We start from the raw sequence: 19838 nt of genomic DNA on the forward strand, positions 1-19838 counted from the left end.
CAACAAACATTTACCTTTTTTTTTAAACATATTGGGAATGAAGCCACACACAAAAGTTCACATATTATATGATTCCATTTATATGAGATGTCCAGAGTAGGCAAATTCATAGAGACAGAAAGTAGATCAGTGGTTGCCAGGGGCTGGAAGAGAGAGTGAAGGGGAGAATAGGTAATGACTACTTAATTGGTATGGTGTTTCTTTTTGGGTTGATGAAAATGTTCTGGAATTAAATAGTGGTGATGGTTGCACAAAATTATGAATATACTAAAACCACTGAAGTGTACACTTTAAAATGGTGAATTTTATTTTATGTGAATTGTATCTCAATCTAAAAAATTCATTGTGATTTCTAAAATCTTAATATTTGGCGGAAGAATACCTGAAACGTAGAATACTGCTCTGCATTGTCCATATCTTATCCTTGAATTAAACTTATGTGTGATATACTTGAACCATGCTGTTTTAGCTGCTAAAATGCTCTCTGGTATGATGGCAGTGGCCAATCTCTGAGGGAAGTTAAAGAAATAGTTCTTCAAAACTCATTATTTGGGAATTCCCTGGTGATCCAGTGGTTAGGACTCCATGCTCTCAGTGCCGGTGGCCAGGGTTCAATGCCTGGTTGGGGAACTAGGATCCCACAAGCCATGTGGCATGGCCAAAACACACACACAAACAAAAAAACACACAAAGGGGAGGCGGCGGTGGCAGGTGCCCATCGTCTGGCGGGAGCTGCGCGGAAGCCCCGCACCTCCCCGCGCCCTTCACCGACTCCTGGGGCGCGCGGCCCGACGGGCCAGGGCGGGCAGGGGTCTCCTGGAGGCCCTGCGCCCGGAGCCGCCCGCGGGGCTTGGGCGGGGCGCGGGGTCGCGCTCCCCGGCTCCTTCTTCTCCTGCTGGGAGCTGGCGGCGGCGGCGGCGCCGGGCGAGGGGAGCGGCGCCCGGGGCTGGGGCGCGCGGGGGCGGGGAGCGGGGCGGGAGGCAGCGGGGGAGGGGCTCGGGCCACCATGGACGACAAGGCGTTCACCAAAGAGCTGGACCAGTGGGTCGAGCAGCTGAACGAGTGTAAACAACTGAACGAGAACCAGGTGCGGACGCTGTGCGAAAAGGCTAAGGAAATTTTAACAAAAGAATCAAATGTGCAAGAGGTCCGTTGTCCTGTTACCGTCTGTGGAGATGTGCATGGTCAATTCCATGATCTTATGGAACTCTTTAGAATCGGTGGGAAGTCACCAGATACAAACCATCTATTCATGGGTGACTATGTAGACAGAGGTTATTATTCTGTGGAGACTGTGACTCTTCTTGTGGCATTAAAGGTGCGTTATCCAGAACGTATTACAATATTGAGAGGAAACCACGAAAGCCGACAAATTACCCAAGTATATGGCTTTTATGATGAATGTCTGCGAAAGTATGGGAATGCCAATGTTTGGAAATACTTTACAGATCTGTTTGACTATCTGCCACTTACCGCTTTAGTAAATGGACAGATATTCTGCCTCCATGGTGGCCTCTCCCCATCCATAGATACACTGGATCATATAAGAGCCCTGGATCGTTTACAAGAAGTTCCACATGAGGGCCCAATGTGTGATCTGGTATGGTCAGATCCAGATGATCGTGGTGGGTGGGGTATTTCACCACGCGGCGCTGGCTACACATTTGGACAAGATATTTCTGAAACATTTAACCATGCCAATGGTCTCACGCTGGTTTCTCGTGCTCACCAACTTGTAATGGAGGGATACAATTGGTGTCACGATCGGAATGTGGTTACCATTTTCAGTACGCCAAATTACTGCTATCGTTGTGGGAACCAGGCTGCTATCATGGAATTAGATGACACTTTGAAGTATTCCTTCCTTCAGTTTGACCCAGCACCTCGTCGTGGAGAGCCTCATGTGACCCGGCGCACCCCAGACTACTTTCTGTAAATTCCTCCTGGGAAAACCTGCCTTTGTATGTGGAAGTATACCTGGCTTTTTTAAATATATATATTTAGAAACAAAACAAAGAAAAGCAACAGTAATCTATGTGTTTCTGTAACAAACTGGGATCTGCCTTGGCATTAAACCATATCATGGACCAAACTGTGCCATACTAATGATGAGCATTTAGCACAACTTGAGACTGAAATTAGTTCTACACTATGTTCTAGATCGGTCGGTCTTAACAGTTTGCCTGCTGTGTTTGTAGTAACCATTTTCCTTGGGACTGTTCAAGCAAAAAAGGTAACTAACTCCATCTCCTTTTGCACTTACTTGGAAATTTTAGTTAGAGTGTTTAACTGGCATGGATTAATAGGGTTGGATTTATATTTTTTTTAAAATTCACAAGCTAACTTCCACTTAATTCATTACCGTGTATTTTATTGAAATGTATAATTAACTGAAAAAAAGATTCTTGGGAGTACATTGTCATAACATTTAAAGAGATTTCCCTTCCTTTAAACTAAATTACTATTTTATGTTGATCTGCATATTTCTGTATATTTGTCATGACAGTGCTTGCATTCTATTTGGTGTACTGAGCAAATAAACCTTCCATTTTAAACAAACAAACAAAAAAACACAAAAAACTCATTATTTTGTTTATTGCTGGAATATTTTTGACCACTCAATAGAACAAGTTTCCTCAGGTCACAGTAACAAAAAGAGCTGTGCTTTCTTTAAGAAAATTATTTCTTTTCATTTTATGAGTACTGTGAATAATATATACAAGCAAAAGCTGCATATGACAATCATTTCTTCTTTGCACTGGTTATCAGGAAACTCAAAGGCATATATTTCATCCTTCAGCAACAAAGAGTACAGGGCCTTATGGCATGCAGTTTTGAAACTAACCTCTTGGCCTGATCTTATTTTTTTCACTCTCAGGTTCTTATTTGTATTATGGATATTATGTACCTTATTAGTAGCTTACCTCATCTTAGTTTATTACCTCATATTTTAGAACAGGACAGGGTATAAAAATATACAGAGATAACGGATGTTATAATTAGAGGGAAAAAAAGCCTGAAATGCAAATGTGTTTGAGCAACTTATCTAGATTAATTTACCCTCATATGTAATTAGTAACTGTCTTTATAACTTTCAAATTCTTTATAACTATCTAAGTTTTAACTTTTTTAAGGAGGCAGGGGAAAATGGTAGGAAGTAATAAGCAAAAAGAATGGAACTTTGGAAATGATAAACATTTGTATAAATGATTGATAATTGTATAAAATGATTGATAGTATCAATATAATGATCGATCATATGACAATATGAATTGTTTTCTGTTTTGAATAGGGTGATAAGTTATAGAATAGGATGGCGCTGGAAATCCAAAAGTGGAAATAGGTCAATACAGAGGAGGCAGGGGAAAATGGTAGGAAATAATAAGCAAAAAGAATGGAACTTTGGAAATTATAAACATTTGTATAAATGATTGATAATACGAATTGCTTTCTGTTTTGAATAGAGTGTTATAGTATAGGATGGTGCTGGAAATCCAAAAGTGGAAATAGGTCAGTACAGAGGAGGGAAGAGGGAAACTACAGTGGAGATGTTTTCTGAAATTGCTGGCTGTACTTTCTGTCTAACATTGATCCTATTTAAGGCCCACTGTGCCTCATCAAATAAGAGCTGTGTGTGGCCTTATTTTTATCCTGTGCAGCTGCATGTGTATAGCTTAGAAGGACACTGCTGTCACATCATAAAATATGTCAACATTGCTTTCATAGTTTTAACATGGCAGCCTCTGTTACGAAATAATATTGTTTCTAAAGGATTTTTAATTTAATTATATGTGGTATTTTCCCCTATCATTTTCAATATAGCTTCCATAGAATTATTAAATTAGTTCATATCTTTATTATCTTTGCATTTCTAGCAGCAAGGACAGATTTACACGTTTATTAAGTGCTTAGTAATCATTGATCTTGCTTTTGTAATTTTTCCTATCAGCATTTCTTCCTTCCCTACATCTATCTCATCAGCATATAAACATGCTGTAGTATTCCTCCATCTTAATACAAAAACCTTTCAAGGTCCCACATCCCTCTCAAGCTACAGTGCTGTTTCTCTAACAGTTTTTTATAGCAAAACCCCTTCAAAGAGTTGTCCATACATGCTGCTTCTACATACTCATTGCACTTTCTCCGCTTTACTTATCCTATTCAGTGCTTTTGTCCACACCACTCTGATGACAACATTCGTGTCATGGGCACCAGTGAAGTTTATCTAGCTAAATCCAATGGTCATTTCTCAGTCCTTAGGTTAAGTGTTTTCCCAGCAGCACTGTCACAGTCAATCATGTCATTTTCTTTTTTCTGACACTTTTCACTTGGGTACTTGGCCAAAACCAAATTCCTGATTTCTTTAAACTATCACTGTCGCCATCACCACTTATTCCTACCCAAGTCTTCTCCATCTCATCCATGTTGTTGCTAATAAATGCTTTTAAGTGGCATTTTTTTTTCATCAAGTACACAGCAATTAATTGGATCTGAGCCTTACACCTCTTTTTCATCTGTATACCTCAAAAAATTTTATAAGCATAATAAACTAAAACTTCACAACATCCTTGTGAAGTAGATAATTATGGCATGGCAAACTGATGTACTAAGAGATTGCCTAGGGCTTCCCTGGTGGCGCAGTGGTTGAGAGTCCGCCTGCCGATGCAGGGGACACGGGTTCGTGCCCCGGTCCTGGAAGATCCCACATGCCGAGGAGCGGCTAGGCCCGTGAGCCACGGCCGCTGAGCCTGCGCGTCCGGAGCCTGTGCTCCGCAACGGAAGAGGCCACGACAGTGAGAGGCCCGTGTACCGCAAAAAAAAAAAAAAAAAAAAAAGAAAAAAAAAAAAAAAAAGAGATTGCCTAAGAGATTTGAAAGTGGACCAGGGTAATGTAGTCCCTGTTGACAGCATTAGACCAGATTTCTTTTTTATAATGAAATCATTCTAAGAATTCTCAGGAAAAGTACAATAGTAGTAATGATTACTTAATATCCCTAAATATTCATAGCAAAGTTCTTTTAATAGAAAAGAATAGAATGTGTACTATCTGAAATCTAGTATTTATTAGTGATGGCAACTTTGTTATATCTAATGAAATATATTTTTTTGATTGTATGTTGTTAGATTGCTTAATTGCTTCACCAAGTCTTCATAGCCATAATCTGAACTGGATCTTTGAAGGTTTGCAGTGGAATAGTTTCATTTAAGTCTTTTAGCTATGGTACATGTAACCTTTATAAAACTATGAGCTTTATGTTTGTCTTGATTGCTAGCCTGTTCAAGTAAGGTGGTTTTTTTCAAGGCAGTCTTATCAGTGGCAAATTATTCATTTGGCATTTGTTGACAAGACTGAGATGGACTCTAATTTAGATAAAAACTAAAATTTCCCCCAAATTTATATTCAAATAATATATTTTAGTTTAGTTAATAGTAATTCCTAAAGGCTTTACCTCTCTATTGCTACAATTTGAGTTGAATTCCCTAAAAAACTTATAGTTAGAGAAATAAAAATACAGCCAAAACAGCATATAATTTTTCTCAAGTGAGGCCCTTCATTATATTACTTCATCCAAGTGATTAGTTCATTTTTGGATATTGTGTATATATTAGCCTCAAGAGTGTTTCAACACCTCTTGACAGTGCTACCACTTTCTTCCTCTACTGGATGCCCATTTATGGCTCTAAAGCAGAAACCCATGAAGAGGGAGTAAAGATTTTGAGAGGTACTAATTATTGTTGAAAGAATAGGGTGGTAAACTTTAGAAAAGCACACAGCTTTATATATACTTAAATTAAAAAACCATTCACCAAGTTTAATAGCCAGTTGTGCTTTGTTTGCATGGTTTTTATTATCAGCAAAATTATAAAGTTGCCATCTGAGCTCTAGCTAAACTTCATTGTAGTAAGGCTTATGTTAGTTGTCTAAACATTTTGTAAGTTAACCTGTGGGAATTATAACTCTTCTAGAGAAGTTTCATTCACACAGAACAGTAAGGACAAGTGTTGCAAATGAAGGATATGATATATTTTGAGGGAATGACAGCTTTTTGTAGTAAGGATAGTGAAATTATTGATATATTTTAGTAATTTATGGAAATGTAATTTTATTTTATAAGAAATGTAAAATCACTGACAATACAAGAAGTGCTGTTTTATTTTATTTTATATTTATTTTTTATTGAAGTATAGTTGATTTACAATGTTGTGATAGTTTCTGGTGTACAGCAAAGTGTACATATAGATTATTTTCCATTATAGGTCATTACAAGATATTGAGTATAGTTCCCTGTGCTATACAGTAGGACCATATTTATCTATTTTACATATACTAGTGTGTATCTGTTAATCCCAAACTCCTAATTTATCCCTCTCCCCTCTTTCTTGTTTGGTAACCATAAGTTTGTTTTCTATGTCTATGGGTCTATTTCTGTTTTGCAAATAAGTTCATTTGTATCATTTTTTTAGATTCCACTTATATAGATATATAAGTGATACCATATCATGTTTGTCTGACTTCACTTAGTATGATAGTCTCTAGATCCATCCATGTTTCTGCAAATGGCATTATTTCATTCTTTTTTTAAAAAATAAATTTATTTATTTATGGCTGCGTTGGGTCTTTGTTGCTGCACGCAGGCTTTCTCTAGTTGAAGCAAGCAGGGTCAGCTCTTCGTTGCAGTGCGCAGGCTTCTCATTGCAGTGGCTTCTTTTGTTGCAGAGCACGGGCTCTAGGTGTGCAGGTTTCAGTAGTTGTGGCACATGGGCTGAGTAATTGTGGCTCACAGGCTCTAGAGCACAGGCTCAGTATTTGTTGGGCATGGGCTTAGTTGGTCCGCGGCATGTGGGATCTTCCCGGACCAGGGCTCAAACCCGTGTCCCCTGCATTGGCAGGCAGATTCTTAACCACTGTGCCACCAGGGAAGTCCCTATTTTATTCCTTTTTATGGGTGAGTAGTATTCCGTTGTATATATGTACCACATATTCTTTATCCATTCATCTATAGATGGACATTTAGGTTGCTTCCATGTCTTGGCTATTGTAAATAGTGCTGCTGTGGACATTGGGGTGCATGTATCTTTTCAAATTAGAGTTTTCTCCAAGAAGTGCTTTTTTAAATGCCATCTGTTTATATTTGGTTTTACCAGAAGTAGTATTTAGTAGTTTAGTATGAAGTAGTTTAGCTGAAGAGAGTAGTAGTTTGGAAAGAGTGGCAAAAAGTTAGAACCGTGGTAAATCATCTCTTTAAAAACTTAAAGAGATGTACAACTTTTCTGTTTCTGCTTTTGGTTTTCTTTAATACTTAAAGCAGTTCTCTTAAGGGGAAGCTCACTTTGTTTTAGGTTGTGATATGACAAAGTTTGGTGTTTTAAAATGAGAAACTATCATTTGTTTTATTTCTAGACTTCTCTTGGGAGGCTATAGAGTAATCACTTTTTAACTTCCTGGGTATCTCTAGTGTAGGTAGTGGGCTCTGGGTATTTTCTAACAGCAGGTGTTGAATTACAGTCGTCCCTTGGTATCTGGGAGGGATTGGATTAATTTGCATGGATTAATGTGCAGTGGCAGAAATCATTGGAACTCCAGCCTTCACAGCTTCTCTGAACATTAAGGGAAGATATAATATTTTACTGAATACCCTGCTTAGACCTACAGGGGAAACTGAGGACAGAAAGCATTCAGTGAGTATTATGCACCAAAATACTGCTTGGAATTGGAACTATCCATTCAAGCTGCCTGTCTTCTTTCCTTCGATTTCTTCCCCCCATGAAATCAGAAAAACAACTTTTAGCCAGACACCAACATAGTCAACTGTTTGTATGGGTCAGGAAATGATTTCTATCACTTTAGAGCTTTGTTGCTTGTAGATAAAGTATCTAAATTGATTGGTGTTTTTATAATTTGACAAAACTGCTTAACAAAACTTCTATTAATGTTATATAAAGTCTTCCATTTATATGCCCACTCTAGACTAGACGGCAGGCTTCTTTCATACATACCATAGTACGTGCTTAGTTAAATAAAACTCTTGTCTTGTTGTTAAAGCTTGCTCATGTTTTTTTCTTAAAACATAATAAGAAAGGGAAAATAATTGTTGGCAAAAGAGTTTCCCAAGGATCAGAACTATTAAAATTGTTAATAAAATAAATGTCTTTTTTTTCTAAGTTCTGTTGAGGTTTTAGTCATAACAGTGCATGAATAAATGAAGTAAACCACTTCTACCCAGCTGATTTAGATTTAAATTTAAAGAGATTTAAAACTCAGTTCTCCAAAATCTAAGACTATTTCCTCTTATAAGCACTATGGTACATTAAGAATTCTGCAATAAAGTAAACCTTCTTTTCCACCCAACATAAACTTGAAAGTTATTTGAAGGTAAAATAACTTCCCTCCAAATTTAGAGCACTGTTCCTGAATGGAACATATTCTGCCCAACACAGTTGAGGGTTTTTTCCGTATGTCTAAAAAAAAAAATAGAGAAAATATATTTTCAAATATTTTATGAGGATCATTTACACTTTGATCTTAGTATAGTTTCAGAAATGCCTAGTTGTGCTAATATGGTAGTCACTAGCTGCATGTGGATACTTAAATTTAAATTTAAATTAGTTAATATTTAAAAGTCAGTTCCTTAGTCACACTAACCATATTACAGGTACTCAATAGCCACATTTGGCTAGGGGCTAGGTATCGGACAGTGCAGATAGTAAACTTTTCCATTATTGCATTAAGTTCCATTGCACAGCTCTGTATAGAATAGCGTTGTCCCTTGATATCAGTGGGGGATTGATTCTAGGACCTGCCACAGGTACCAAAATCTGTAGATGCACAAGTCTCTTATATAAAGCAGCATAGTACAGTCAGGCTTCCCTTATCTGTGGGACCCGCATCCCATGGATATTGATATGTATTCCATTAGTGGTAGAGCACATTTTTACCAGTTTCTCCGGTTTTATAGATTCCTATTATTTACAAGTATCCTTCCCCCCTAAAGTATTGCTTATTGAAGCATGTGATTTTTTTCCTACCAAGTAATTTCCCCAAGTAATAAAAATAATAATAACAATAGACAGGATTTGAAATAGCTAGATGATAGTAGAAGCACGTTTAGATTTTTATAAAGTTTGTTATTGACCTTAAAAACTTATGCCAAATTGTGCATAGTTGTGATTCTCTAAAAAGAGAATGATAAAGACAGAATTTCCATGTCTACAATCCAATATTGCAACACTGAAATAGCCTACCAGTAGCATATGGTTTATGAGATTACTTTTCATATGTAAATTTTAGAGATAATTTTTATTATATAACCACACCTTGAAATGAGCATAGAACACAGACAAAACATTAAACTGATATATAAATTAATGATTAAATATTTTACTATTACTTTAAATGAATTTTAGGGTTAATTAGCATATATTTCCATGCTCAGATTGAATAGAGTGAGAAAAGCCAGTAGATTTTTTATTCATTTATTCCTTTGAATCTTTTCAATAAGCTTGGTAGGATAAATATCCTTACGTTGTATATATTGAAACTTATGTAAGGTTGTCAAGTGAAGGTAAAGTCTTGAGTATGCTAAAATTGATTAGATAAGGAAAGACTTTTTCCATTTGGGGGCAGAGGAAGAAGAAAAATAGAGATAGTTACATGCTAGTTACTGGAAACATAGTAAATATAGTTGGTAGACTGGTAAATATAGTTGAGAGTTTCTCTGTGCGTATTTACTAAGATGGTGTCTGGTAGGGGAAAAGTACATAACCAATACATTAGTTGAATTATGTTTTCATAAAATGTAATATTACTTTTTATATGTCTGATTTGAATATATTTCCTAGTTTCAAGATGATTTTAAAGAATTACATTTTCATTGTAAAAGCCACCCAGGATTTTTATGAGAAGCCCTAAGATTTGTCTGACTTTAACCTCTAGTGTCGTCTTAATTTCATGTATTTTTTTTTCCTCATGCATTTGCCAAATATCCAGTAAGTTATGTGTAAAAATTGCTACCATGATGAAGGAATGCCTTTACTAGGCTTTTATACTCTAAGGATTAGGGCTTTAAATCAAGTATGCATTTTAAATTATAGATTTAGTCTTAATTATCTTGTTTTTGTCCAAGAAAATAAAAAATAAAATGGAACATTTATCTTTTTATTCAGTTACTTATATTATTTGAATGTAACTATTTAAAAATATTTAATAGCTTTTTAAATTACAGAGTTTTATAGAAAGTATATTTGTTTCTTTCACAAGCCTTTTTATTGACTCTTTACAATCACAAGCCTGTTTTTTTTTGTATTGATTGAAGTTGAAAGCATAATGCTAGGAAGGAGTTCACTGAAGGCAGGTCTTTGGATACAGAGAGTAATGCATTCCATCTATGTAGCCTTTTTCTGATCTGATTTGATATGGTGGGAACATAGATAATTTGGAGAGAATAAGTTTCCGGTCTTATATTCTTTTATGCCTCCATGCATCATTTAAAGCTAACACGTTCTCCTCCTTAGAAATCTTTCCTCTTTTGCCTTCAGTGTATTTTCCATTTCTCTATTTCTTGGACTTAAAACATAACAAAACACCATACAGTGTCACCTCTCTTGCTTCCCATGAGCCTTATTTATAGGTATCCCCCAAATTCTGTTGGATAGTCTTGTCTTTTCTTCATATTCATTCCCTTGGTAAACTCACCCACTCTCTTGGCTTGAATTATACTTTTTATATGACTGATTTTTAAACCTTGGACTATTCTAAATCGCAATATCTACCCATTGTTGAGAAGCGTCTCCATTTGAATAGCCTGTGGTAACACTGGGCTTACTTACTGTCCAAAATAAAAGTCACTCCACCCTACAACTACAGGTTTCTTTCATTGTGTCCCTGGTAATCTTTCTCTGCTGTCCTCGTTCCTGTACTTAATTTAGCATGAAGTCCTCTTGTTTCTCCATGTAAGATGTATCTTGGGTTTCCCATCCTCTCTGTACTCATCTGCACTATCCAGACCCTCATTGTATCACACCTGTTAACTCACTACAACCACTTTCACACCAACCCCGCTTTGCCTCTTTTTTTTTTTTTCTCGAGCTTCCCAAAATCTCCCTGCAGTGACTTTTTTAAATGTATACAAAGTTGTTAATGCATATTTTCCTTAAATAGAAATTGTAAGCATTTTTATTTATATATCCCTCTGGGCATAGTGCTGGATGCAGTAGGAAATCAGTAAGTAATTGTTCACTCATTCATTCAGCAACTCCTTCTTGAGTAGTTGTTGGCTTCCAGCTGTTATACTAGTGCTCCAGTGATCTTCTCTCATGCAGCTCACAGCTGAAAACAGTCTCTGGTGAGAAGAGAAGGCTTCTCTGAGGAGGTGACATTTGTTATCAGACCTGAATGAAATGAGAAAGCCAGTCCTGCAAAGATATGGGGAACAGTAGCTGCAGGCTGAGAGAACAGAAAATGTCAAGGCCCTGAAGAGGGACAAGTTTGGTATGTTTGGGGAGTGTCATAAAGGTCATGGTGACTGGAACATAGTAGAGAGGGAGTGACAGGAGATGTAGTCAGGAGACCAGGTGACAGAGGGACTAATAGGCCATGGTAGGTATTATGGATTTTATCCTAAGTGATGGAAAAGCCTTTGGACAGTTTTGAGTAAGGGAGTGTTGTAAGCTGATATATTTGTGGCTAAGTTAAGAATAGAAGTAGGGAGACTATAATAGTAATATTGGAGAGCAATATCTTGAACTAGTGAGGTAAAAAGCAGTAATAAGTGTTTTGAATTAAGGATAGAATGAGGAAGAATGGTTGAAAGGATAGATTGGATGGGAGGTGTGAGATAAAGGAACCAAGGAAAACTCAGTTCTGTGTGCTTGGACAAGTCATGTATCCTCTCCAATATCTATTTTCCTGAGTATATAATGAGGAATACCTCTTTCCCACTTCTGTGAAGGAATTGTTATGAGGATCTGATGAAATAACACATGAAAGCTAATTATGAATCTTAAAACACCATTAACATTGTATTACTTTTTTTTTTTTTGCGGTACGCGGGCCTCTCACCGTTGTGGCCTCTCGCGTTGCGGAGCACAGGCTCCGGACGCGCAGGCTCAGCGGCCATGGCTCACGGGCCCAGCCGCTCCGCGGCATGTGGGATCCTCCCGGACTGGGGCACGAACCCGTGTCCCCTGCATCGGCAGGCGGACTCTCAACCACTGCACCACCAGGGAAGCCCTGTAGTACTTTTTAACACTAAACATTTAAAAGTTCACCTTAAATTAAATCATACCTTGCTAATTAAGAAATTTCTAAAAGCTTAGATTTGACAGGAAACAGAACTCTAACTCATATATAGCTTAGGAAATAGTTTAACTTATAATTTCCCCTGGGTTTATAGTGTATAGTTCCTTTCCAATGATATTTTCAATCTTTAATAGTTTTGACACTGTTCTTAAGGATTAGCATGAAGCAATTTCTCCTATTAATTGATAATAAGTACATCATGTTCTGGCCATAGACTGCACTGCTAATCTAATCATAGAGAAAAAGGTACACAGTACCTGGCTGTCTTTTGTTTTGTAGTATATTTAAGACACTGTGATTCTCCTCTCGGTAAATATTTGAAAACAAATAAAACTAAACCAAATGACCTATAGTTTATTTACTAATATGTTATATTATGTTAACCCTGGGGTGTTGTTGATTATAACAAAACATAATTTACCATACTGTAATAAGTAATGACCTATAAATAAACTCCAGGTGTTTTATGCTTATTTGTGTCATGCCAGTTGTACTTTTCCTGACAATTTTAGATTAATTTAAATATGACTTATGGCATCAGGAAAGACAAATATTCTAAACAAACTTTTTAGTTTCTGAAATTACTTACTCAAGTATGATTCAGCTGAATGCTATTTCTGTTTTCTTATTGCAGATTTCTCAACAGTTATGTCACAAGACTGACCACATTGATCACAGTAAGACTAAAATGATAATTAAGCTTTTAAGGATGTTTTGTTTTCTCTGAGAATGAGAATTAAGTTAGAAAATATTTATGATTTTAGATTGTTATTCTTTCTTTCAAGAGCCAAATGAATGTTTACATTTAATGATTCACATCTCACACTCTAGTTATTTAAATACTTCTTTAAATGATCTTAAAACATTTTAAATGAAAATTACACTTAATTTATAACTGAAATTATATGCCTAATTATACTAACATATTTCAGTGTGAATCATAATCTGAACATCATCTTTTTTAGTTTTTGTTTTTATTAAAATATGGCATTAAACATTTAAGGTGACTTCACATTAGGAAAAAAATTACAAAAATAAAATTACTTGGGACTGTAATCACATATTAAGGAAAGACTGTGAAAACAGCATTGAAAGGATTCTTAGACTTCTTGATTAAATTTTTCATTGATATTTAAATGATTTATAAACAGTCTTCCAAATATGGAGAGTTGTTGAAAAGGATAGTTCTCTTAAGAAACTGAACTTTTCCGCTTTAATTTTATTTAAAGTGTTAATTTCTACTGTGTATAAGGAAATATGTTACTTAAAGAAAAACTCTATCCAAGGCCTTGATCTACATTATTAGAAAATTCTAACTATTAAAATCTGAATTGCAGTAATGAAATTCTACAGCATTTTTGAAAACTCCTTTTAAGTAACAGAGGAAAAAAATTGAGTAAATTATTTACTCAGTTAATCTGCTTCTTAAATCCCGTTTTAATTGTTCATTAGAAGCAGTAATTATCAGAAATGTTATTCCGTGTATATAAAATCTTAATGTTTTAACATTTTTTTTGGAAAACTGGTACATTTGTTAAATTTAACATTTTTCAGAGAGGCCAGAGACAGCTTTTATTTTATTTTTAAAGGCTTTATCATCATCATTGAGTCTACAGATGTATATGGCATGTTCATTTTCCTAAGGGAGCATTTTAGCTATCTCTGATTTGTTGCTCTTTGCTTGTTTGTTTTTCCTTAATCAGAACTTTATTGCCCTAAATGAATGGTTTACAACAAAATATTAACATATTTCTGTAGTAACCTTCTGTTTTGCATCTGATATTTTATAATCAAGGAAGTTAAAATTAGCATTGGATGAAAAAGGTTTTTTTTTAATTAAAAAATGCTAACTCTCAGTACATTTTTAGGGTAATATTAAGAGAACACTTAATTGCAACTGTTCTGAATTCAAGAATTTCAGGAAGAGAGGTGGTGTTCAATATTATCAGATGTTAAATAAGTTAAAAATTAAGAAGTATTCATTTGAGAGTTTCATAAGTGACTGATAATAGAAACCCTGTGTAATAATCTCCAGGTTGTGAGGCTTTCTCTAGTTCCTTGAGTCAAGAAGAGGGTAGATTTCATCACTGATTCAGGCTGAGAGTATTGAGAGAGTAGTTCAAGTGTTGACCATGGGACTGGAATAAAATGAGGCCAGGGAAGGGCTGATATATTCAGAGAAAATGGAGAAAGGACTAGTCAGAGGTAGATAAGCTGGTGAAATGAGATGATAAAGAACTAAAAGAGTAGAATGCTGTGGTTAGGAAGGGGCTATTATAGATTGTTTCAGAGCTGGAGCTGGAGTATTCATATATAATATATACCTTGTATACTTTTTTCTTCAGAAATTTTCAGAACTCAGGAGAATTTCTGTTTTTACTCCTTATGTTACATTTCTCTGAAGTGTCAAGATCTTCTAAATGATCTCTTTTCCTCTTGGCCATCATCAATTCTGTTGAAGCCTATATGTGATCCTCAGTTGAACTTTATTAGAGCGTTGCTCTGATTCTTTTATTTCTCTACCTGAAGATGTTTAGTGACTTTCCACTTCTTATCAGATCAAATTCAGGCTTTCTAACTTGGTATTCAAGACCCCTCCTTAGTTTGGCTCTAACATATTTCCCAGACAAATATCCTATTATTCAAGAAGAAGAACCCTACATTCTATACAATGTGAACTACATACTCCACCTTGAGTATACATTTTGTCTCCATACTTACATTCATGTCATTCCCTTTTCCTAGAATATCCTTTTTCCTTTTCAGGCTTTTGTTTCTCCTGATGAAATCAAACCTCCCTTCTAATGCCCTGTATACATGTAATCATCTCTTTGAGGCCTTCCCTAATGATCCTAATTGAAAGTGATTCTCCCTCCTTAGTAGTCTGGTGATGCTTAATTTTTATTATTCTTATGTAACTGATAACATATATTCCCTTGTATTCTGCATATTTTAATATGTATTTTCCAATTGTACACAGCAAATGAGTATTTAGCAAATGTTGCTAGTAATCATAAATACCCCAGAAAGAACTAAATTAATTAGTATCTTTAGTTTTCTTATATTAAAATTGAAACAAGGATATTAATACATGCATATCCAAAATTGAACCGGAAGCAGGGTAGTTAGGAAAGAACATAGGTTTTAGAACCAGAGCAAGTTCAAGTACTGATGCCACTGTATACTGTGTATATGACCTTTAGCAAGTCAGCCTCTTTGTGCCTCAGTATCTGCAGAAAATGATTTATGCATATATTTAAAAGGATTTTTATAAATATTAATTACCTTTCTTCCCTCTTACTTGTTTAATGTTATGGTTTACTCCTTTATTGATATGAGAGGGGTAGGACATCAACTATAAAGATGAGAGATATATCCAAATTTACCTTACTTACACATTGTGATCCTTTCATCTGTACGTTTTAATGTATGGATTTTTACTTTCTACATTACATATAATAATGATAATTTTGTTGACTTACATAAGTTCCAGCAAGGAGGCTGATTAGATCTATTGATACAATGGGCTTTTTTGGGGTGGGGAGAGTCAGACCTCACTAGAATACCAGTATCTTAAAAGGCCAGAATGAACTTTAGAAAAGTTTAGGTTGTGCTACATTCCCCTTATATAACAGATGAGGAAACCAACATCCAGAGAATTTGAAGGGAAGTAACATGCATAATGGTTAAGAAGAGGAACTGGGTCAGAAAAATCTTTAAGTTTGTGCTGTAATATTTATATAGCTGTTTTGATCTTGAGTCAGTTACATAGTCTAAGAGCCAGTTTTTTTCTCTCTAAAGCAGAGTAATGTTTATACTTCAGGAGTGTTGTGAATATTAAACAAAAAATGCTTATAATAAAAGCGCAGCACAGAGGCTGACATGGGAAATTCTGTTGACCCCTTGTCATAGTCATCATCATCTATCTGTAAAGTTACTTGCCCAAAGTCACATAGTGTGAGATCTTGATCCAAACCTGGTTTTGCTTTATTCTATTATAATTTTTACTTCTGTTTCGTGATCACCTCTTAATTGATTAAAAATCTCTGAATGGCATTTGTAGGAAGTATAATAAAATAACTCATAGACTTTTTTCTTCTCAAATCTCCCCAAATCCTCTATCCTCTCTGAGAGTATTCATGCAATTTTGCTTACGTGCAGTTTTGTTTATATGTAATTTTATTAATACAGTGGCTATATTTTATTTTAAATATTCTTATTTAACATTTTGCTTCATATTTAGTAACTTGTTACAAAGCAACTTTTTTTTTTTTTTTTTTTTTTTTTGCGCAGTACACGGGCCTCTCACTGCTGTGGCCTCTCCCATTGCGGAGCACAGGCTCCGGACACGCAGGCCCAGCAGCCATGGCTCACAGACCTAGCCGCTCCGCGGCATGTGGGATCTTCCCGGACCGGGGCACGAACCCATGTCCCCTGCATCGGCAGGTGGACTCTCAACCACTGCGCCACCAGGGAAGCCCCAAAGCAACTTTTAAAATAAAGTGGCTTTTCCTGTTTTTATTAAAATTTCTTTTTTTCCTTTGGTAATTTTATTGTGAATATTATTTAAATTTCATAGAGATTTATCTCTACCAATAGAAATATTTAACTTAAAAATTCAAATTTAGAAGAAATTACTATATAATTTTACAGTGTACACACTATTAGAAATATTGGTGTTAGATAGTAAATTTTAAATGTCAGTTAGGTACCTACCACAGATAAGATATAAACAAGCATGGCAATGACTGATTCTTGTACCCTAATATCAATTTTCTCCATCTACTAGTTTTGTTCCCAGCCTATCACTACCTGGAATAAAAATATCACTTTCAGTCTCTCTTACAGCTAAATGTGGTCATGTGACTGAGTTTTGGCTAGAGATACATAAGCAGTAGTACTGTGTGCACCTTGAAGAAAGTATTGTTAAAGGAAGGTGGGCACACCCTATTTTTCCCCCTTCCTCCATGCTTGCTGAGATGTGGGCATGATAATTGGACAATGAGTGGAAACCACAAGCTATGAACGGGCAAAGCAATAAGATGGAAAGTCCCTGATCACTTCAGGGTGTCACCCTGCCCGCACTGACCTGTCTACATCTTTGACTTGACTGAGATAGACTTCTATCTTGTAAGACACTTGAGTTTTGGCTTTCTGTCACTCGTGACCAAAATTAATCCTGATTACATCAAGATAATTTTACAAAGTTTATGTCATTGTTTAAATGTCTTTGATTTGTTTACATTTCATTTATTTTTCTTGGACTCTGTTGTCACTTTTTTGATAGCTTCAATTTTAGGAGGAGAATACAAAAAGGAATGATTCACTCACTCTGTCTAGGAGAGGAGACTAGGGAAGTCTTTAAAGAGAGGGGAGACATTTAGGCTAGATTTTTGAGATATGAGTTAGAAGAGAATCCAGAAAGAAAATAGGCATATAGATTGGAAAGAACATATGTTCAGGGACATGCAACTATTTTAGTTAAATATTGTTGAAATGTAAAATTTGAGGAAGTAAATGAGCCTAAAGGTCAGATCTTATAGGAATTTACAAACCAAGAAGTTTGGTAAGTGCTAAGTACCTAGCAAAGTTTCTTTTAATGTTAATAATTTTAATATGACTTATGGTTTTAACATTAAATTTTTTTTTTTTTTTTTTTTTTCTTTTTGCGGTATGCGGGCCTCTCACTGTTGTGGCCTCTCCCGCTGCGGAGCACGGGCTCCGGATGCGCAGGCCCAGCGGCCATGGCTCACGGGCCCAGCCGCTCCGCGGCATATGGGATCCTCCCAGACCGGGGCACGAACCCGTATCCCCTGCATCGGCAGGCGGACTCTCAACCACTGCGCCACCAGGGAGGCCCAACATTAAATATTTTTAAAAGAAATATATTTTTATACAAGCGTTTAGGAAGGAAGAACAAAACTATTATTTATTTATTCACGGATTAAGATACTAGGTGATTTCTATTTGAGCCTTTAACAATTTTAGAAGACATATTATTACATTTTACGGATGGCTAAACTGAGACTCAGAAGAGTCAAGTGTCTTTCCCAGTGTGGTAGTTAAGTCGTTATTTGGAAAGTACAAAAATCAACCATTTAAGAACAAGTCTGCTATGTGTTGTCTGACCTTTATTTTTCTACTTTTCTAATACCAAAAAGAGAGTTATGGTCAAATTTAAAATATCTTTGGTAAAATATAATAACAGTGATCAAACCAGAAGTAAAGTCTATATAAGAATTTCCATATTTACGCCAATGAATACATCTAAAATATTAAATTTTAAAAATCTAATATCTTAAAGTTATAAACTAGTAAACATTTTGTTTTCTAGAGTCTGAATTGTGAAGAGTATCTTCAAAGTTAGTGTATAGCAGCCATTTAAATTACTTCATACAAATCAAATTTCCATTGCTATTCCTAAATGTATATTTGGATAAAAGAAGCCTCCATCTCCTATTGCACCTCACCAAAAAGTTGTACTGTTTTAACATTAATGCAGCTAAAAGCATGCATGGTGTTCTTAGTATGAGTACCTATAGATAGAAATGACACCCTGCTGCAGAGACCCAACTGAACTTTTTTGAACAAGTAAAAGTATATAATGTTACACACTTGTTTGGTTTAAAGATTAGTTCTTATCTAATAACTCTAAATGAGCTACTATTTAATAAATCTGCCTAAAAATAAAAAATACAGTAACCTAAAAAAATACAGTAACCTTAATATATCTTAGAAATAATTATAGAGGCATGAAAGAATATAAAAGAAAAACTAATTTTCTAATTTGGTTTGGTGTTTTTTAATTGTAATCAGCAAAAGAGCCTAGCACCTAGACCACTAGGTCAGTATTTTATGAATTAAAGTGACTTGAAAGTTAATCTGGTTAATACATTATTCTTTTCCCCTCACACTTTCTAGAACATCAATGCACACATCTGCTGTGAGATGTACATTCATTGAAATGTTAGTCAGGGAGTAGACAAACTACAAGTACAGTCTACAGAAACTGTTTTAGGGATGAGAAGAGGGTGTTATAGACTGAGTTATGGGATTATGATATTTGACTCTTCATTCCTTTTCTATAAATACACAAATGAAAAACTGGAGGAGAAAATATTTTGATATAAATGGAAAAATTGTTGTATTCATCAAAAGGATACCTAAAATTAGTATGTCATAGATGTTTTAAAAAATCTGACTAATACAAATATTCCTGATGCTCTCCTTATGTGAGTATATTTAAAAAACATTGCATCAATAGGTACATTTCCATCATAATATAAGATAGTATGTGTAAACTTTTCCATGTGCAAAGTATGCCATTTATTTTTATAATACTTGCAATTTTATTATCTGATTTTCTTTCTTCTCAGGAAAAAGTCCTCAACTTTTGTTCATAAAATTCATAATTATTGTCTCTTTATTGCCTTTACCAATGAATATTCCTGTGTCTTTTTTTACTCTAGTTTGTTTCATATTTTCAGTGTTGATCATACACACTTGGCACTAAACTCAAATATCACAGCTCCCCTCAAAT

At 35.5% G+C, this 19838-nt stretch overlaps 2 protein-coding genes across 19 annotated transcripts in view; both read left to right on the forward strand.

Moving 5' to 3' along the window:
- BAZ2B (bromodomain adjacent to zinc finger domain 2B) overlaps positions 1–19838 on the forward strand; it is a 385073-nt gene that overhangs the window by 163677 nt on the left and 201558 nt on the right. For 17 of the 18 annotated variants that reach the window (XM_081243239.1, XM_081243227.1, XM_081243238.1 and 14 more), the window contains one exon: positions 12933–12975. The exons of the other annotated variant lie outside the window; for it this stretch is intronic. The gene's annotated coding sequence lies outside the window, so the exon portion shown is untranslated. The remainder of the gene's footprint in view (positions 1–12932; positions 12976–19838) is intronic. 18 annotated transcript variants of the gene reach the window in all.
- LOC308621747 (serine/threonine-protein phosphatase 2A catalytic subunit beta isoform-like) lies at positions 976–2332 on the forward strand. Its single transcript, XM_081242494.1, has one exon. It carries the CDS (start codon positions 1007–1009, stop codon positions 1934–1936), a length of 930 nt encoding a protein of 309 aa, XP_081098620.1. The 5' UTR covers positions 976–1006; the 3' UTR covers positions 1937–2332.

The sequence above is a fragment of the Mesoplodon bidens genome, assembly GCF_964165515.1.
Source record: "Mesoplodon bidens genome assembly, chromosome: 8".
Lineage (NCBI taxonomy): Eukaryota > Metazoa > Chordata > Mammalia > Artiodactyla > Ziphiidae > Mesoplodon > Mesoplodon bidens.